At 45.0% G+C, this 21,490-nt stretch overlaps 1 protein-coding gene across 1 annotated transcript in view; it reads left to right on the top strand.

Moving 5' to 3' along the window:
- Positions 1-71: 71 nt before the first annotated feature.
- The window catches only part of LOC142590023 (VPS35 endosomal protein-sorting factor-like), a 31,926-nt gene continuing 10,507 nt past the window's right edge, over positions 72-21,490 (top strand). The window contains exons 1-13 of the mRNA XM_075701847.1: positions 72-365; positions 4,884-4,980; positions 5,979-6,101; positions 8,005-8,167; positions 8,891-8,964; positions 9,248-9,376; positions 10,841-10,925; positions 11,555-11,632; positions 13,614-13,758; positions 15,372-15,465; positions 15,541-15,618; positions 18,789-19,070; positions 21,090-21,206. Of these exons, the coding sequence (XP_075557962.1) occupies positions 352-365; positions 4,884-4,980; positions 5,979-6,101; positions 8,005-8,167; positions 8,891-8,964; positions 9,248-9,376; positions 10,841-10,925; positions 11,555-11,632; positions 13,614-13,758; positions 15,372-15,465; positions 15,541-15,618; positions 18,789-19,070; positions 21,090-21,206 (1,479 nt within the window). The 5' untranslated portion in view covers positions 72-351. The remainder of the gene's footprint in view (positions 366-4,883; positions 4,981-5,978; positions 6,102-8,004; positions 8,168-8,890; positions 8,965-9,247; positions 9,377-10,840; positions 10,926-11,554; positions 11,633-13,613; positions 13,759-15,371; positions 15,466-15,540; positions 15,619-18,788; positions 19,071-21,089; positions 21,207-21,490) is intronic.

Here is a 21,490-nt window from a genome sequence, read left to right as displayed (position 1 = left end):
TTTTCACGTTTATTATTATCGTATTTGTTGATGTGTTTATTTCAAGACTAATGCTAAGCTCCAGGCGGCGCATCCTTCGCTTTACGCGCGTCTAGGAGGGGAGGTGCGCATTCCGTGTGAAGTGGTTTCTGTTTCCGTGCAACCTTTGAAGCGGGTAATTTCTTTTCCGAGATCCGAATTATGTGGCGGGCGCATGGTTAGGCAATTTGACTTTGATTAAACTATTCAGTGGCGTGCAGTTTCTGGACGAGAGATCTTCATATTTAGGCGAAGACGATCCCTCCTAGCAGTCATCCGGCGCTGCCCTGAAGTGTCGATGTGCGCAGCGCTTCATCGGTTTTTCGCACGGCTATGACAATAACTTGGTAAGTCCTTTCGCGTCTTCTTCAGCAACGTGGCTCTGCCTTCTAAGTATCTCCAATACATGCTGATGTAGCAGCCGAAGTTTCATTCGATCGACTGAGTGCAGTCTATCTACCGGCAAGTCTACCAAGACGATTTGCGGCAAAAGTGGAACTGGCGGCAACTTCAAGACGTGTTTATCAACCATTGGTTACTTTTCTGAAAAAAAAAGAAGAAGAAACTGCATCGTTTCATGCATCACTTCTTGCAAACAACCAGCTGTTGCTGTCAGCCATGCACTAGTTTGTGCCTTCAAAGTGGAGTTTTCCAGTGTTGCACTAGAGCTTGTCATGAGTCTTTTCTTCCGAGGACGTGTCAAGAATGGAACCACCTTCCCGGCGCGTTGATTGCTATTGAATACCACGCACAACTTCTTAATGCCATAATCGACACCATCGCATCGGGGGGCTTCACATGTCTATGACTACGTCACTTGCTGCCTTCTTAGTTTTCTTTGTTTTCTAATCTTTTTTTACCCCACTCCCCTCGGTAATACCTTGTGGCCTTGAGGGTATAATAAATGAAAAAGACAAATGAAAGCGGTGTCGGAAACTCTTTGCCGGCACCTCTGTAATGGGGCAGAGATACGTCGAGACGAAATTTACTGTTTTATTGCGATAGCAATTATATGGACACACCGAACGCACTTCTGTCGTCGGCGTCGCCGTGAGGGCCCGTATATGTTTAGTTATATGTACGCAATGACATGCAGTGTGTGCGGGTTATGTTGCCGCACACCATTCTTTCACTGAAGTTGCTCATCCCAGGTCTTGCATTCTTGACAAAATTATATTCCTCAGAATTTTGATATTGGCAGCCCACTAACAAATGTCATGAAGGAAAACACCGACAGTGTGCATGTATTTTATCTTCAATCTTCTCAAACTTAGATATTAAAAGTGAAAAACAATAACAAAGCTCTAACCTGAAAATGATCAATGTAATTTTATTGGCGCGTTCCGTGATCAGCCCAAGAAAGAGGTTTGGAACATATCCGATACGGAAAAGTGGTGGTAAAGTCACTAAGAAAGTCATTGGCTTTAATTAGTAAACATAAATGAAGTTGTTCACTGGCAAGATCCAAACAAAGCACCTCTAGCACAACAGCTTGTTTTTACTTAGTCAGCTTATGTTCACTTCAATTCATACTGCCACTACACCTACGAGTCTTACTTTTTGTGTAATATTGTAGCATTTTGCTATTGTATTGATTGCTTTGCCATTACGCCAAAACTATATATACTTCACCACACCACACTTTGCTCACCATACCCAGCACTTATGTTGGGTTTGAGTGTTTGCAGGAAGTCCTCTGTGTGAAGCTAACGTTGGTAACACATGGTTAAGTAGTTAGTGCTGTGTAGAATTTTAATAACATTTGATTGGGGGCGCAGCAAGCTGCTTCGAACCAAAAATATTGTGGCCTATCACGGACAGCTCCAAACCAAGCTGCATTTGTTACCTAGTTTAGGAACACGATAGTGCACGAAATTACAATCTCATAATTGTTATGGGCGATTGGGAACATACGAGAGGTATGAGAACCCCATCACAGAAAAAAAAAAAAACACCTGCGTGCAGAAAGGCACACCATATATGGAACATGTTTCAGTGCACTGGAACTCCTCCTCGTTCAAACGATGCTATTGTACGAAAAGGCTAATGGAACACTACGTCAGCGATCGAGGTGCATGGCTTTGGAAGTGAACTTGTGGTTTGTCCATTTATTTATGTCTTGATTGTTCACTAGACCATTTGCAAATGTTAAGTGAGTGGGAGGCACTTATTGGGAGTGTGTCCTCTATGTAGTGATCATCAGCACGTGACATCTCGTATAGGGATGCTGCCGAATGGGATTATCTCAGTAAAGAGAGCTGGATTTAGAACAGTCAACATTTGTCGGTCAGCTGCTTAGCAAACCAGTGTTGGCCAGATGGCAATGCAATTTCTTTTTCAATGCGTTGGTGAGGGCACATAATGCCAACTGCCCAATATGGGTCAACTGAAAAAATAAGTCAGCATTCGGAATTGCTTGTGTTTATTGTATCAATTTACCATGCACATAGCACTTCGCCACTAATCAAATGGTGAAAAAAAATGGAACTTTGAGGCTTAATCGCAGCAATGTCTTGTCTTTATCCAAAGGGTAAAAGGCAGAACTTTGTCCTATCCTAATCCAAGTCTTTTGCCCTTTTGGTTAATGGGAAGCCTGTACCAACGAGCTCAGGTTCAGACATTAGTCCTGGTGCCGTGAAAAAAGTGGTGGCAGGTGACACCGCAGAGCCACAGGTGCTGCTGTCCAAGAGACTTTCTGCCTAGGGCCACTTGAATCGAACTGTGCGTTATGGCACTGTCAGCTCGGGAGTCTGTATCCAAGTGGTTGTGTTTCTCAAAGCTGCCAGGCTCCTCTGTTTACTTTCCTGCAAGAAACTGACCCGGATTCCCATTCAAACTTCTTTGTGTGTGTGTGTGTGTGTGTGAGAGTCAAGGTATTTCATTGATATTTTTTTGTTTTTTCTGTTTTGTAACAATTAACCCATGGCCCTCAGTCCCCAGCAGCTGCGGAGCACCTGACCAAGGCAGCGGTCAGACCTGTAATGCAGCAGAGGGTGCTAAGAATCTCTGGACCCGGACAGGCCACCAATGGGAACTGACCCTTGCAACCCTTAACACCCTAATTCTTTCTAGTGAGGCTAACTTAGCAGGACTCTTTGAAGAACTGTGAGGCATTGTTTGGGATATCATTGGCCTTAGTGAGGTTTGAATAATTGGTGAGGCTTATGCAGTGCTGACTAATGGCCATATCCTCTGCTATAGAGGACTCCCAGATAGTAAGTTATATGGGGTAGGATTCATAATACATAAGGACATAGTGGACAACATTGACGAATTCTACAGCATTAATCAGGAGATAGCAGTAGTCGTAATAAAGCTTTTTATAAATAAGAGATATAGATTAAAAGCCTACGCTCCAACCTCCAGTGATGATGATGCTGATGATGATGAAGTAGATCACTTTTATGAAGACATGAAATTAGCCATGAGAAAAGTGCAAACTCGGTATACTGTGGTAATGGGCGACTACAGTGCAAAAGTAGGGGAAAAACAGGCTGGTGAACAAGCAATTGGCAACTACGGTGCCGGCTCTAGAAACACTAGAGGAGAGACGTTGGTAGAATTTGTGGAAAGGAATAAGCTACGAATAATGAACACCTTCTTCAGAAAGCGTAGCAATGAAAAGTGGACCTGGAAAGGCCTAATGGTCAAACAAGGAATGAAATCAATCTCATACTTTCTGCCAATCCCAGCATAGTGCATGATATAGAAGTGTTAGGTGGGGTAAAGTGCAGTGATCATAAGTTAGTGAAGTCTAGGATTTACCTGAATTTGAAGAGAGAGTAAAATTGGTCAAGAAGAAACAGGCCAACCTAGCTGCAGTAAGGATAAAAGCGGACCAATTCAGGCTGGTACTTGCACACAAATATGTAGCCTTAGGACAGCGAGATGTAGATGACATACAGGTAATGAATGAAGCTGTAACTAGGCTGGCTTCAGAAGCACCACTTGAAGTAGGAGGCAATGCACCAAGGTAACCAGTAGGCGGGCTCTCCCAAGCAACGAAGGACCTAATAAAGAAACGACAAAGAATGAAACAGTCCAAGTCGAGAGATCAGTTAGAATTTCCGGAATTGTTGAAACTGATCACCATAGAGAAAATAAAGGATATTCGAAATTATAACATAAGAAAGACTGAGGAAGCAGTAATAAATGGACACAGCATGAAATCAGTGAGAAGAAAACTTGTCGTAGGACAAGCCAAGATATTTGCACTGAAAGATAAACAGGGCAGTATAGGGGTGTGCAAATGAAAACTTCTGAGGCCGTATCAGATACGAATTGAACAGAGCCAGAAGTGAATGGAATTGAATATTAAATGCTTTTTCGAGTAACTTTCGAACGATGAACAGCAGTTTTTGCAGTTAATGTAAAACAGTGTTCACGTCTTAATATTCGTAACGTTAGTGAGTTCCGTTCATTGCATTGCACATTATGAAGCGTTGTTTACCAAAAGCATAAATGGAGCAATTGGGAAATGAGTAGGCAGTTTGCTTGCTTACAACATGACTTTTTGGAGAGTGTTAACAATCACTGAGTAGCCTGTGAAGTCTAGCTCCCTGAGTGATGTAGCCCACTCCACTACCAAAGTTATCAAACTTTATGCCTTCAGGGATGAAATTAGTTGTACTTTTGCTCCATTTTTTTATGTTTCATTGCACACAATTGACATTACGAAATGTTACGCAGCTATTAAAAATATATATTTGTATTTACAAACAATGTATATTCGATTCTTGAATCGAATAAGACACCATTCAATTCGTTATTAGAAAGTTTCTCAAGTATCCACACACACCTAAAAATAACAATAATAGGAAGGTATCAGTACAGATTCTGTAACATTGTATGCATTTCTTCCTTAGGGAGAGCAGAGTGATCAACTATGAGGCAGAGCGCAAGGAACGCCGAGGTATTCTCGAGGAAGTTTCGGACCACCCGCTCAGGTCCAATGTCATCACGGTAAGAACACACCTTCCCTCAGTGAACTTGAAGTCACGATGGCTTTGCAGCACTCATAATAGCAAGTGTATGCAGTTCAACAACTGCTTGCACTGAGTCTTGTATGAACAGGAATTGCAGGCGTCGTTGCAGGAAGTTACAGTTCCAGGTAAATTACCAGCTCATTTGCACTGCAGTATTCGATGGGAGTTCACAGTGTTTTAGAATATTAGTTAGTTATCCTTGCATATGTGGCTAATAGTATAGGATATTCTTGTGTTGATTGCACTGACAGCTATGTTTGCTGCAAGCTCCTTTGTACTTATTTTTGTAATGGCTCTAGTGTATACGTAATTAATTAATTGTTTTAATTAATTTAGTTTTATTGCATACCCACAGTACCAAATGATTTCATTACAGTGAGGGGGAAGGTTGACAAAAATGTACAAGTTGAGGTAATCAACCAAGAATCAATGAATGAAAAAGAAATATAATTAAATATGTTAGTAGCAAATATGCGTGATGTGTACAGCATTTACAACTCGTTTTGTGTTTTGTATTATTATGGCGCCTATATTGAACATTATCGAAGCTATATTATCGAATACTATATTCTACACAAATACTATACATTATCGAGTACTATATTCAATATCCAGCATGAGGTGTACTAAATACTGTCTGTCAGCCAAAGGGAAAAAAAGTTTTTCCTTCCCAGGTAGAGGAGAATTAGTCAAGCCACTTCGAGCTCTCTCTCTCTCTCTCTCTCTCTCTCTCTCTCTCTCTCTCTCTCTCTCTCTCTCTCTACCATCACCGTCTTGAATTTGAATGAAAATAAAGTAATTATCATAATTAACAGCAGCGCTGTTAGGACGACAGAAACAAGGTACACGTTCCTTCATCTTCGCAAAGTGCACTGTTGTCAACTATAAGCCAGCAACAACCTACCCAGCTTTACTGGTCTTCATTGCCATAACCGTTCCCTGTCCAGTGAAGCGTACGCCATGCTGTGTTTGCAGGAGCAGCGGCGGCTGACTCCGGTGGAGCGGTTGCGTCCGTCCACCACATCGTGGGGCGGTCCCGACCCACTGTCCATCAGTGATGGCGCCGACCCCTTGTCTGCCATGGCCAGCGAACAGCCGGTACGTAGGTAGAGCGGCCTTTCTTCAAGCCATTGGTAATAGCAGGAGTTTGTGACTGGGGTTTGTTGTGTGATGCAGTCCTCTTATTGATTGGAAGGAAAGGCGTGGCATAATCATAACCAACCTATTTTAAAGGGGCCCTGAAGCATTTCTTGAACATGGTAAGAAAACATTCCCGACCTGTAGAGGAGGCTCCTGTGAACATGTGAGCCAAATGTTATTGCAATGCATGCAGCAGGGAATTTAACAATCTAGTGTCAAAAACAGCGGAAAAGGCTGTTTGCTCTTGCCTCCGCAATGTCGTCATGCAGCGTCATCACAAGCAGCGATGCCTGTCAACGGCTATTGGCTTATTTTGTGATCGCGAGAATGCTCTCAGTGATGCTACTGTTGCTAATATTGAGTGAAATAAATGAACTAGGTATACCTCTGCAGTCTCAAGAAGAGAGAAGAATAATTTAATCACTGCACTTCCAGTCTACACACAACATTTGCGCATAGATGCATCTGGTCTGTGCGGCCTCCGAGATAGCAGCGGCGTGTTGCATAGTGTAGCATACTGTGCTCGCCACGAGTTACCATGACGAGTAGGGGTGCTATGGCATGACAAGGGTACTTAAATATCCTCAATGCAACAAATATATGGCTTCAGGCACATAATTATTTTATTAAAAGGAACCTTTCGATACCTTCTTGCCCGAGGTTTGGCCTGTCTGCGCAGTCAGTTTCCCACCACGTGAATTAGGCTGATCCTTGAAACAGTGCAGTAGTAAACTGGGCCGATCCTGGAGACTGTGTGATACGCAATCGCATGGACACATGGGTTCCATTCTTGGGCTCTCTGCATCTTACATGCACGTAATTTTATGTAATGTCCTTGCGCTGTCACGATTTGCTCCATATGCTGAACAACCAAGGACCACTGAAATTCGAAGTCCCACATGTTGTAAGCACAGGTGAGCTTGCAATTTGTTCATGCTGGTGCCAAGAGAAGCAAAGGACACTAGAACATACAAAAAATAACCTCAGTTTGTGCTTTGGAAGCCTTGTTTATCATGAGGCATTGGCATTAAAGCACTGTTCCTGGTTGTGGCCTCCTGCATGCTCTTAAAGTGGCAAGGCATACAAAGTTTCTTCGTTGTTTGACGGAACAATTGAAAAATGTGTTAAAGGGACACTAAATAGAAGCGTTTACTCAACTTAGACTGATAAAGCATTCTTCTGAAATTCTTTTTACAATAATTTCATGGTAAGATATAATTATCAGAAGTGAAAATGAACGCCACGGTTCTTTTTTTTTTTTTAATTGCATGCCAAAATTTCAGCCCTGGTACATCAGTGTGACATCGCGAATTTAAATTTTAAAATATTTTAGGCCATTTTTGCTCAGTAAGGGTTTTAGAAATTCGCCAAGTTCACTCTTGGGCTTCTTCAGAATAAAATGTAGTCCATGTTTACTGATAAAAAAATCACTAGGTACGAGCAGACACAGGTAAAATTCTTGACGTCACGGCAAGCTGGTGCGACAACTTCCAAAGTGGTGGCACACCCACCTTTCATTTTTGTCTTTTCAGGCTTGTCAAACCTGTTCTCACAGTAAGAGTGACTTTTTGGCACTGTAGAAGGGTAATTGACTAATAGAGCTCAAATAATTGTTCTCTTTAGTGGCCCTTGAAGTTACTTATGTGGATTTAACCATCGGCCTTAGGGCAATAGGTGAGAACGCCAGCAGCACCTATCTTTGACAATTTAAGGCAGATCTGCCTTACTGAAGATTCTCTTTCCTTTATGACAGAGAGAATGGAGAATCTCGCTCTTGTGCGGTTGTCAACCAGCCCGGAGATGAGTCTGACTTGTTCGTACAATTTCCTTAGGCAAATGCTGCTTTCGTGGCTACATGCAGGACCTGGACGTGCCGAGTTCTTCTGCAGCCGAGGAGGGTCGTAGGCAGGTGGTCTCGCCGCGTTTCGAACCCTGGGAGAACAAGAAGGCCGCCATACTGGCCAAGTACTCCACTGCCGAGAAGCTTTCCATTGCCACAAGCTTCCTCTCGGGTGGCGAGAAAGGTAATGCCCCATCTAGTGAACACTGTGATTCATGACATGTGTGAGTGTGTATATGTGTGTGTGTTGCTCTGCATCACGTAAGGGCGAATTCATACGGGCAGGTCACGGTTATCGCGCAACCAAGTTGGTCACGAATGCTCACGTTGGTCGAAAAGTGACCGTTTCAGGTCAGTCACTCACTGCCTGATTTTTCTGCTCTGCGATTAGACTCAATTGGATTGAATGTTGGAATAGCACAGGAAAAGGATGATGCTGTAGGCGTGGCAGTTTGGGCAGATGCAAATGGCACCAGTTGCAAGGCATTTCAGTGGGGCAACAGGTAGGTCGCGCTTGCCAGTGGATCAGCCGCTGTGTGTTGCTCCTTGGTTGCCACTTGTGGTTGGTCGCATTTCTGCTGTGGATCGCCGGTGTTAGTGCACCGTAAAGGAGACAGGATTGTATGGTGGACTGTGACTGTGCGACGCTGTGTACTGTCTGATGCTGTATATCTGTGTGTGACGCTGTCACTGTGTGAAACTTTGATAGACTGTTTGTGATAGTCACGCGCAGACAGTCTTAGTTCCTTCTTTTCTTTTTTCAAATTTTTCGTACTCCTATTCTCTTTCCCTAGTATTGGGTTGCCAACTGGAGATATCCCCTGTTTAAAAAACCTCACTGTCTTTCATTTTGTGTTGTCACTCCCTCACCGAGCCCTGTGCTCCATGCATGATGGTGTCTGTGCAGTGGTGGTGAAGACGCAGAGTTCCGTCACGGACAAGGTCAAGAACCGTCTCGAGCAGTTGGATGACTTCGAAGAGGTGAGTCTCTTGACTTGTAAATGTGTCAAACGGGCACGTCTCAATGTCCGCTCCAAGTCGATCCTTTGTCCTCAAAGTGTGTCATGCAGTCCTGATGCAATTTCTCTTTTTGTGGAAAGAAAACAATAGACAAAGCTGCAAATGCTCCCTCCGATTCGTATCTTTTTCGGTTGATTCAAGGCCTTGTAGTGAGCCATAGATGCAACGCAGATGTGATTAAGTGCACAGAAGCTTCAAAGCATTGTCTTGCCCTGAGGGTCCTCTGCCCCCTTGCTTGGTGCAGGGTTCGGTGCGGGAGATGTTGAACCTGTCTCAGCAGGAGTACACCACACGCATCGAGGAGCTGCATCAGGCCCTACGCCAAGCGTGGGACCAGGACCAGCGTGTGCGCGCACTGAAGATTGCCATTCAGGTACCTGCCTCTCCAGGCAATGTTGTGCTGATGATGCATACTTAGATGTGCAGCGAAGCGCCACTACCGCAACTGCCACACAGTTCCTGTCGCATCACCGCTGCCACGCCACCACTTCTGCTACCTACCCTACACAGCAGGAGTCTTACCCTTTTTCTGGGAAGGCTGTAGTCTGCATCCCATCCAAATTTCATGCAAATTGAGCGTCTGCAATAGGTAATAAGCATGTTTAGAAACTTTCAACTTTGTTTTCCTGTTTTTTTAAATATCTTTTTCATTCTTATGCTATATTTAAAATTTGTACACAAAAATTATTGCACGTAATGTCCCCCAACCTCAGCCAAATTTTGCTTGCATATGCACCAGGGTGTCTGAATGCAAGTATGTCTAGGTTTTATTGTAATTTGTGGAAATTTTGGTCATGTTAATCTGAGAAATAGTCACGATAGTTCTCGATAACAACAGTCCAAATTGACCAGTCTTTCTTTAGCTAATGAAAGTGAACAAAAGTAATTCGAGAGCTTTCTTGCAATTATTTGTTTGTAAGGGCCAGTATAGGTTATTTTATAACACTTTGGCTAGGCCTGGTGCAAAGCCCAAACTTTGCGCAAGCAACCCTACTTTACCATATTCCAAGGAGCGCAGAAAAATAACTAAATAAGGTATTCAGGAACTAAAATTATATTCGAAAATGGGAGTATAAATCCTATAGTAGATTGCGTAAATTCCATCCAATTAGTTTAATTATTAGCAAAAAGGGATCTCTGAGATGCATCTCCCCTTGGTGCCTTCGGTGAACTTGACGTTTTGGCGTGGTACATTTTATGGTGATGTGCCGGAGAAATGACAAGCATTGCAGGAAAAAAATATTTCTTTATGGCTGTTGTATCAGTGACTATGATGCACCTACATATAAGTGTAGTGAAAGACCTGTGACCAGGAAGGTGTTGGCACCTGAGCACGTTAAAGTTCTTTTAAAACTTCAGAAGTGGAGAACATTTCATAACAAGACTTTTCATGCGTTAAAGTGTTTCCTGATTGGCCAATGTTTGCATGCCCACGACTCATGATAGAAATAGGGATTGCTTTATTTGCAGAAAAAAAAAAAAAACAGATGATGTTGCAGTGTGAAAATCGCCGCTACGAGGACCAGTTTGCAGGCGATACTTATGTGAAAGAAGGTTTGTGAACATGAGCCCAGGTCCCTTGCAGCTCCTTGCAGAGGCCTTAGGATTGAATCATCACGTTGTTAGGAAAGGTTTTAGTGCAAAAGCATGACAATATTGAAGTTGAGATTTTTGCGAAGCTGCTCATTCTGGGATACAATGCAGGGAGCCGATTCAAGATGCTAGTTTGACATTGTGTATATTGTATTGTGCTATCATGCCTGTGGGCGACGGTGTAGATGCACCATGTTCTCAAAAACAAGCAGTGATGTGGCGATACGTGTGCATACTGATGCAGTGCTCAAAACTTCTGGTGGACACGTCGGTGGTGCAGTTCTACCCGAGCAAGTTTGTCCTCATCACTGACATCCTGGACAACTTTGGTGAGCCCTGGTGGTGCAGCACCATAGCACATGATGAGCAGTGCCTATGCTGTGAGCACCTGATTATTTGAGGCCACCGAGCTGAGATCTTTAGGTACACAGCGGTACATATCGCATATCGATATGTACGATAGTACATACCACCCGTGCTGTTTATGTGTTCTCCCCCTCTGTCCCCGTCTTTATTTGCGGTCAATATGATATGCAGTAAACACCAACTAGGCCGATGTGAAGTTCTTCTGACACAATGGTACATTTGACTTCTGTTAGTGCAGCCGTGATGGCGCATGAAAAAAGTTGGTCTAAATTCCTTGGCACTCGCATCAAGGGGTGTGCTTAACATGTGTGGGCTCTCCTTTTGGGACTTTCAAGCACTGCCGAATCGGAAGGCACGTAGAATTAACTGAGGTCTAATCAGTGGAAGCCATCCGTGCACTCGAACAACTGCACTTTGCAACGAATGTACAGCGGTCAGGGAGTTCAGATAAGGGTCGAAATAGCAGTGCAGTGTTCTTGTTCTCTTGGCAAATGTCCACTGCACTTTCGCCGGGTGGTGCCGTTTGCTCTCAAAGCAATAGTATGTTGAGAGGCCTGTAAAATGTTGTCTTTGTCTGGTACCTCATGTGCAGGCCAGTTGGTGTACCAGCGGATCCACTCCAAGGCCGAGTACCTCAAGCCTGGAAGCAAGGTGCCTGTCCCCTTGCCTGGTTAGTCACACCGCGTCTTGCTCGCGGTGCTGACACTGTCGAGCCACTCTGTACTCAACTATGACGTGGCTCTTGAAAAGGAGTCTAAAAATTCAATTGAGGAAAACTAAGAAGTGAGCTGGCACAGTATTGTTAGGTACAGATACCTAGGCTAACTTGTAATTTAGAAGTATGTACTAACTGGTTGGGTGTGTCGGTAATCCATACTTGAAAAAGAATTGAGTATGGATTATGGATGGATTATGGATGGATTATGGATATGGATTATGGATACGGATTATGGATATGGGTTAGTATTGAGTATAATACATTGCAAAGAATGTAAGTGCAAGCAGTTGGTAAAAGAAACTAAGGTGCTGCCAAGATGCAAAGATAGGATAGCAAGGGAGATGGCTGAAGCATTCTTTATTCATAAGTCTGGTGACACGTGCGTGGCAACGCCATCAGTGAGTCCGTACAAACTAGACGTTTACTATTTAACCACTAATATTTAAGGTGCTACACATGTTTATGCCAGGGCACATATTTTGCATGTTTTTCAAAACCATTGTTGCTAGTCTGCGCTTGTCCGTGTTTTCTATCTCGTCCCTGTTTGTTTGTGCAATCCTTCTTTGACTAACTTGTATATGCTCACATTATCAAAACCACTGTGCCATACATGTGATAGCTTCTCTCTCTTTTTTCCAATACAGCCATTCTTCTTTTGCTTTATTTCTGCATCGCTAAATATGGCATTATGGCTATTTGAAGGTCGGGTCTCTCCTCTTCACGATGGTTCCAAAACGGTGGCATTGTGTCAACAGAAAATTGCGTGCTCCGCGGTGCAATGACACCTTCTGACGCCCTATTTTCTACCTGATTTTTGTTGACAGTGCACTAGAAAAATGGGACTTTCTCAATTTCTGCATAAATTTTTTTTAATACTTTCCTACGTGACAAAGGAACATCTGAGGATCGTGAGAAAAAGAACCAAGAATTTTGACCGGTCAACTGAAGCTGTGGGTGGTAAATATTGTGAGGTGGACAGTAAACTGGAATGGTAAACCGGAGTGGTGGGTGGAATTTCCACTGGTACCCACCATGTGGAGAACCCTGCTGTCACGACGACATTCATTTAGGACATCAAAAATGTTACAATGATTCAAAAAGGTTCCGACATAGCAGCTGTCGCCAGTAAAGGTATTAAGACAAACCGGAGGCTTACTAACCAGCTCATATTATTATTACTGCACAGTACTATGCCAGGCCACTTGTGTGGCTTTCTCCTTTTCGGTTCAGATGCGAGGTGCCGGTGTGACCATTGGCTGATTCAGAGTTGCGAACAGCATGGAACCCACAGAGTGGAATGGGTATTATATATTTTCTACGTAGTGCAAGCATGTGCACGCAAAAGCTTAGTGCCGACGTAATTTTTGCATTTTTATTCGCGCACATCCTAAGAGATGCAGAGAAAGTGTCTGGCTTTCACTCAATGAGCATAGTATTGTCACTAAAATGGGGCATGCACAGCACAATCTGTGCACGGTTTCATGTATGACCAAATGAAGCAACAACTCTGTCCGACAAGTTTTCTGCACCCATTAGCAGGTTGCAAGTTTCTAATGCATTCCCATAGCGAGAGCAGCCATCATTCCGACACCACACATCTCGTGGCTGTTTGAGATTGTTGGTTTGACATCTTGGCTCGACATCGTGGCAATTCGTAGTGCAGAAAGACAGGGGGACTGAGGAAATGAGACGGCAGAGGAGCTGCAGGTTGTCACTCGGTCTGTTAGCCCTTTGTTTCTGCCCGTCTGTGTTTTTCTGTACTATAAATCGTTATTGCACATCATACTGGATGCCACATCATACCATGCGTCTCCCGTTTTGGAAGAGCTGAAGCACGCACCACACAAAGTGCTTTGTGTGGTGTGGTGTGCTTCGTACAGTCTTGTTTCTGTGCACAATGGCGCATTTATACGGGAGCGGTGCTTGTGTGCAGCGGACTTCACACCGGACCAGGTGCCCGAGTCTGCCAAGGAGACCTGTCGCAACTGGTTCTTCAAGATAGCCTCGGTGCGGGAGCTCATCCCCCGCTTCTACGTTGAGACGGCCATCCTTCGCTGCTGCAGCTTCCTCACCCGCAGGTCAGCTCTGCCGCACGCAGGTGGCTTTGTCGCAAATCGAAATTTCCAATTTTGTCGGTGGTTGTAGATTACTTTCTTTTTAAATGTTAAATGCCACGAATTCACAGGAATATGTGCAGGTGCCACCAAGTGAGGGTATGAGGGCACCTAAAATGTGTTTTCGTAGGAAAAAAAAAAAAAAAACCCAGCGTGGCGAACAATGGGGGAGGAGATGTAATAATAATATTGTCGTTTGGGCACTGAAGTTCTTATGCTTCAATGCCTTGTCATTGGCAGCCTAACCTTTCACTGCTGACAAAGTGCACGTACTCCTGTGTACTCGTGCGTAAAAGTTGTATTTTCTTGTTGGAGTTGCGTAACCTAGTAATTTTCTCAACATGCTAAGGCAAAACAGTTTTCTAGTTAATTTGGTTTGGCGTATGCTCAGACAATGACTAAGATGAGTGGAGTAATCATAATGTATGGTTGCAAAAAGTTCTTTTCTCAAAAGCAGCTTTGAGATTAAGCCCAACTGTTCTGTAACTTATTTATGTTAGTTCTTTCTGCTCTGCCTTGCCTGTCTGTTGGCCGTTTTATCCTTTCACAGCAGCTGTTTGCAAGCTCAGTCCCGATTACTTGTGCTTTGCATTTCCATGTTATAGTTTTTCTGTCATAAAATTAACCGTCACTTTTCTTTAGTCTGTGCCCTGTTGACTGTGTCCTGCCTTAGGTCTATCTTGTAGAAGTTCTCTTGTAGCAACCAACCCAAACTTCCTATGTAAGCCCTACACGGTCTAGCTCTTTATTTAGGCTGCAGAGGTGCTACAGAACTATCCAAGTGTACCCATGTGCAGGTACACTTGAAGTACCAACCTTAGACGCACAGCGGCGCAGAACATGACACACACCGCGATGGGGGTGGGGGGGCGGAGGCAGAGCGCTTGATTGGGTTTTCCATGCCTTTAAACTCTCCCAAAATTTTTACGAACTGTACCAATTGGCTTGTTTTCTGATTTTACAAATGGTGTTGTGTCAAGCTTTACGAAAACTTAATTCTTATCACGAGAAACTTTTGCTTGTCAGTCTCCGAATCATCATTTGGAATACTTGTGATGGTGAAAGTCTGCAATAGGGTTACTTACTTCAGGAGCAGACAAGCTCCCGAAGCAGGCGAAATTGGCAGCAGCCACGCCGCAGAAAAATGTTGCCGCTATCTAAAAACAATGGGCTGCTTTTCAGTCTCTGCTGTCCCATGTTTGCTGTCTGCTGCTGCTAATGTGCTGTATCATAAGCTAAATTATTTTTAATGAAGTCCGCATGTATCCCACAAAAGGCGTCTGCTTAGAACAAGCTTGTTGCTGACTCTCAAATTCAACAAAATGATCTTTTTTCCCATTGAAATTTGCTTTTACTGATTGCCCGACAAGTCTGAAAATTTTGCGGCACCTTCCGTGTAACAAAAATACGTCAACAACTGTACTTATTTTCATAAAAGGTTGAATTTCAGTATAACGAAATTTCAATAAAACGAAGCAAATTGCCGATTCTGCCGTCTTCACTATATCGTGGTTTAACTGTAAGAGTTTCATGCAGTAAGTACTATAGCTTCACTCTTTTTTTTTTCTTTATTCCAGGGAATATTCGGGGGTGCTGCTTCGGCTGACAGGCACAATCTGTGGTATTGGTGATCCCCTGGTAGCTGCTTACGCGCGGTGCTATCTCTGCAGGGTAGGTAGCCTCGTCTGCGGCTTCGTCTCTGGCTTTAGCCGGACTCTACTGAGTGCCTCTTATTGTTTTGCTCAGGTTGGCATGTCGGTTGCCCCGGAGGTCCACGAGCACGTCCTCGAGAATTTCTGGCAGTTCCTTCTCACCTATCCTCAGGTGAGAGGTTGAGAAGCAGTTTTCCAAATGCACCTTCTCCACTGAGGCATCGTGTTTAAAACACGAGGCAATGTGAAACCTCAGGCTATGCATTCTTTGCTGTAAGAGCCTGCAGAATGAAAAAAAGGACAGTACCAGTGTATTGCCTGGAAAGCCATGATTTGAAGTTGCCTTGGCTAGCTGCTGCCAACAGGTGTTTATCGTTGTTGATAAGGAGATGAGTGGGCCTATGGGCAATAGTGGTGGTGCTCATCCCTTGCCCATAGTTACGCAGTGTTACCGTGCTCCCTTAGTACAACCCTGACAGTGAAAATGGTGCACGTCGTAGACAGGCTGGAGGCGCTTTGCTGGGCTGTACCTTTCTGTTCTCTGCTATGATGCTCGCTGCCGCAAAAAGTTCAGTAGTTCACTGTAAGTTCACTGCCACGCCAATTGCCTTGTGGTTTGGCTAACAACAACAAAAATCTGATGTGTGTATATGAAGGCACTATTAAATCGAATTGAATTTAACTCTGTGAGAGCTGCATTCAGCCAAACTTGCAGCTTCGGTGCCAGCGGATGCCATCTTGAGTGGGCGTTGCACAAGCAGGAAGGCACCTTAACCCGTTAACAGCCAACACTTTTGACGGAAAAACGGTGCCATAATAGTCCACGAGTCCATGTGGCTCAAAGCTGTAAGCTAAGCCTCCCAAAGCTTAAGAAACACGACAAGGACTGTTTCACCATAGTACACGAGATTTCCCAAACAAGGCCATTCCAGACAGTTAAAACAAGCTGGCAGTCCCAAGTTTGACGTGTAGCTCACCAGTACCCATACCACCTTCTGGTGCACGCAGTGGCAGCTATGAAACTGTGCTATGCACTCAGTTCATCAGACTTCTCAAAAAGCAGACTTCTCAAAAAAAAAGAAAGTTTTTTAATAGAAACAGTTTATTTGAGACATTTATGAAGGGCTAAGCGAACAATTTGTCGCAACCTCTGCATCTGCTTAAAATGGTGCTTTCCTGCCCTTCAGGTGCGCAGTCACAGTTGGCACAATTTGACATAATAGTTATGCGGAAACCCGCAAGGTGGAGAGAAGTAATTAATAAAGTGAGAATCAGACATCCACCCATTCGTAGCAGTTGCTACAAAGGAAACCCATACGGGTTCCTCGAAAGAAAAGCCTCGCAGTTTAAGAAAAATTGTCATGGTCCGGGACTCAAACACGGGACCACCGCCTTTCCGGGACAGCCACTCTACCATCTGAGCTAACCAGGCGGCTAGCAGATGGTAGGGTGAAGTCGAATTTGTCAACAACTCGAAGCAAAGGCAATAGTTTGACGTAATAGTTCTGCGTAAACCCACAAGGTGGAGAGAAGTAATTAATAAAGTGAAAATCAGACATCCACCCATTCGTAGCAATTGCTACGAATGGGTGGATGTCTGATTTTTCCTTTATTAATTGGCACAGTTACGCCAGTAGTGCCATTTTGATACAAACGCACATTCCTGAGTCAAACTGTGGCAAACACAGAAAATTTACCGAAATTGCACCGCGCTGCACCAGAACGGCTTCGGCACGTGTGCTCCGGCAGTGGCCACGAACAGCGAGCGGGTTCATCCTCCGAAAAAGAGTGCAGCCATTCACATTCCGCACACCGCGTGACGGAGCCTTCCGCGCAGTTTCTGATAATTTTTGCGCTTCTAACACTGGACTTTTCCGTGCTTCTGGCAAGTGGCTGGCATGCTTTGCTGCCACAGTCGGCTGTTGTCGCTGCTGTTGGCACGGCCAGGGCGGCTGTATTTAGAGCGTACTATAATACAGTTGAGCGAACCGAGCGGTGTGGCAATATAGCTGAGGGGCAAAGCAACGAAAAGTAGGCTAAAGGTGCTGCAAGAGATCTAGATATTAGGAAGACGCACGCTGCAGCGGGTTCAGAGAGTGGGCGTCTAAATTAACAAGTATGGCGCGACGTGCGCACAAGCAAACATGAACACATCTCATGCGATGACTGCAAAAACTCGCTTTTAAAACGCAGGAGTGAGGAAGCATGGCAACAGCAGCAGCAAGTGAATTGACCTTTATGCTGCCTCGCTATGACGCAAACTAAGTGGCGAAAGCAGAGCCCGCACGAAACTCTCAGCACTTGCACCCTGTTCCCATCGCAGGTTGCTTTCTAGATAGGTCGTGCCATATGCAGCAGCCGCCGCAGTTGAACCCCTCCCTTGTCCCCTCTCCCCATTGCCTTGTGCGCGAGGAAAGACGGTGTGCTTCCTCCTCGCTTTGCTCCCTTGCACATGCGAGATTGAGCAGCCATCATCGGCTCACCCTTGCACGCTTTCACTCGTACATAAAGCATACGGCGTGTGGCGACGATGTTATTGGCCCTGGACTTTATACGGAATGACACGGTGACAGCAACGACAACTGCATAAGTGCGCATGGAGTGTCCATATAATTGCTATCGCAATAAAAACAGATTACAGTAGTTTTATGTTAAGCAAGCCCAGGGTTGATTGCGGCTCTGTGGGTCTGCGGTGACATATAGGGACCCCGAAATTACGTTGCCGCGTCGATTGGACCGCATAATTTGAGAACATTTTCTGCCATAATCCTGAGTGTCAGCGCAGGTATATGTTTAAATCGTAATGCACCAATGTATGACCGCATGACCCACTCTACTATATCCTAGTATACTATAGATACAAAGTGCGCTTCTGCTACAGGCTTCATGTTGGTTTGTTTTGTCTTTCGTCGTGGTTTCGAAGTGCACTGCCATATTCCATCTGCCATTACTCTACCAAAATTCAATTTGGCCTGCTCCAAACTGCTTCAAAGTGAAATCTTATCCACGCCAAACTGCTCCATACTGCTCCAAAGTGCTCCAAAGTGCAATTTTACTTGGTTCAAAAATTTCTCCAAACTGACTTTGGGCAGTCCATATTGCTCCATATTGCTCATTGGCTCCTCCCATTCACCAAACTGTACCCCGAAGGCATGTACAGCTCTGATAGTACCAGTTTCAGGAGCTGTCATGAGACCTGTTGCATTCCACTAGCTTTGCCATTAGGCACATTTCATCTGTGATCACGTCAAATGGTCATTTGCTCCATTCTGCGTCTTGTCCAGCTTTTACTCTCTGCACCACCACATGCAAGACACTGCTTCCTTGTGCTTCCCTGCACAGCTCGAGCGCCCGGTGGTGCAGCAGCTGCTGAGGCAGCAGAAGCTGGACCTCTCCACCTACCTGACGCTGTACTGCCCAGCGCTGGACTGGATCCTGCAGTGCGTTGCCCACGGGGCCTCCGAGGACCTGCTGGACCAGGTGCTGGCCCGCTGCAAGGCGCAGTGCAACAGTGCCCTGCTGCTCAACTCCATCATGACTGCCTTCCGGCCCGAGTTTGTGGCCAATCGGGCCCTCGAGTTCGTCAGCCTCATGAGGGACTGCGATGACGCCTCGTTCCCTAAGGTGCGTGTGTGCACTGCTGCTCTTTTCTGAGAATGAGAGACGGGCTTGTCTTCATTGTCCGTAGTAGTGCGTAGTAGGCCTGTTCTACATGTCCATGCATTCTGCATGCTCCTGCCAAAGTAGGATTACCTGTGCAGTGCTCAAAAGCGCCTGACTTTGCCAGCAAGGGGATGACCAAAGCGTATAAGCTGGACATGCATACCTGTAGGTAAACAATTAACAGCAGCTTGGCTTTGCTCAAACTGTGACTGAGTGCGCGCATGTGTCTCTATGACATTCGGGAAGAATGACAAAAAAAAAATGCTAGGTTATTTAGAAGTGATCAGTGAGGAAATATCCAGATCTGCTACGATTACCTCAGTAGCACAGCAGTAGGTCAGGATTAGCGCAGTAGCAGCTGCATTCTTATTGAGGCGGGATGCAATAACGCTGGTGTACTTAAACTTGATGCACTTTAAAAAACCCCAGGCAATCAGAATTAAATTAAATTCTGCTACAATATCTTTCATAGGCAGTATAGTGTTTTGCAATGTTAAACCCCATAATTTGATTTGATTTGGCTTTGTTTCAAACTGTCACTGGATGCTCGCATTATGTGTCTACGGCATACAGAAAGAACAAGTTAGGTTATTCGAAGGTGATTCATGATGAAAGAGCTAGCATTCTTGGACATTGGCTCTTATGCTAGGCTCTTTATTGTGAATGTATGCTAATCACAATCTCGGGGTCGTGCACGAGTGGGTGACTTGGGGCGAATTCACACTGGCGATTGACAAAGGTTGTGTGATCGACCGTGACTGGCGATGTTGGAGCGACTCGTGGTGACCCACATTTGCACTGATGCCGCACCAAAATGTGTTGTGATTGATCCCGTTCACTAGCACCACCATCCCTGAGCAAAATAAGCATCCGCATATGCATACGTCCTGCTCTTGCATCGTTGATTGGTTGAGAGGGTTTGCGACTGCAGTTGCGTGACTGAAAAATTGAGAAGCGAGGGACTGACCCATAACAGTCTCTTTTCAACCAAGGCAACTGCTTGGGACCAGTCACATTGCGTCCAACGTGGTCCTGCGACCTCCGTGAATTGCTTGTGTGAATGATCCTTAAAGGCCAACTGTAAAGAAATTTTGGACTGTGTAAAACGCCTAGCTTTATTTAAATAGTGTAGATATCGAAGAGCCTCCATGCAAAATTTTATGTTTTAAATATAGGTGGACGTGTTACAGATGTGTTACAGATGTGTTGAATGTGTTACGGAAAGCTAGCAAAAATATACACTTTTGATTCCGAAACTGAACAAAACACTGCCATTACCACTCGATGGAAGTGACGCACGACCAAACATGTTGAGAACCAGCATGGCTCCTTAGGATAACGTACGAGATTAATGGGCAAGTTATTCTTCAGCATTTTCAGCTCTCCGAACTACAACGACCAAAGCTGGCTACATAGCGGCAGCGATGGCGTGAAAATTCTGCCCTACAATCAGCCGCAACTGCACCGGCTGCACATTTTGCCACAGAAACTGTCACGCATATGCAGAGAGCCACACCTTCAGGCATGCGCTTTCACTGGGCCACTCCTACCAGCTCCGCGCAAGGAATGCCAAGTTGCCTGGCTGATGTCGCCCGGCGCAGCCAAATGAAAAATAAGGGAAGAGCTATCCACGCGTCAGCGACCTTAGAGCCTGCCTGACAGTGCCAGTTACGTCAGCTAGAAGTCAGTTGTTCACCACTGTGATGTCGCTGAGTTTGATGTGTGCATGTGTTACGTTCTAGTGTAACTTGCCCTTAAACAGCACCCACAGCTGCTCATGGAGCGCCGACCACTAGGACTTGCGACGCCTGCCTAGGTGCTATTTAAAGGTTGCCGATAAGAAAATAAGATTTTTTACCAGCCCTGCAGCTTTGCCAAGACTGTTTGAATAGTATATACTGTTGATTTGTGACTAATTCAGCCAATGTGTAATTTGGTCCCATCTGGTCTTTTAACTGTGCCCTCTTTTCATGTTGCCAGCATGTGCTGCTGCGCACGCTGGGGCTGTGCCTGGTGTTGGCCGACCCACCCGAGGACCAGCGCGTACAAGTGCTCAACCAGGCATGGAAGGCCATCGCCAAGCTGCGCAGCCCTGCCGTGAGTCCCATTGCAGGCACTGGCCTGTGCGACAATGCCCATCGTCATTCCATTACTGACACAAAACCAACCGTCCTTGCACGATTTTTCATCAAAAGTTTTGAAGCCATTGTACGTGTGACTGGACCTACTGCTGCCAGGCCAGTGCCGAGGTTTTTCTGCAGCTTTCACCCGCATCACTGCCTGCCATCATCACTTGGTTATTGATGTGGACCAACTAAAGTGTACTGTCCCTGTCGGAAGATTGGAAGCCACTGTTGTAGGGCCTGTACTGACAGCGGTAC

Source organism: Dermacentor variabilis, chromosome 8 (assembly GCF_050947875.1).
Source record: "Dermacentor variabilis isolate Ectoservices chromosome 8, ASM5094787v1, whole genome shotgun sequence".
Taxonomy (NCBI): domain Eukaryota; kingdom Metazoa; phylum Arthropoda; class Arachnida; order Ixodida; family Ixodidae; genus Dermacentor; species Dermacentor variabilis.
This window is presented reverse-complemented; position numbering and strand designations above follow the sequence as displayed.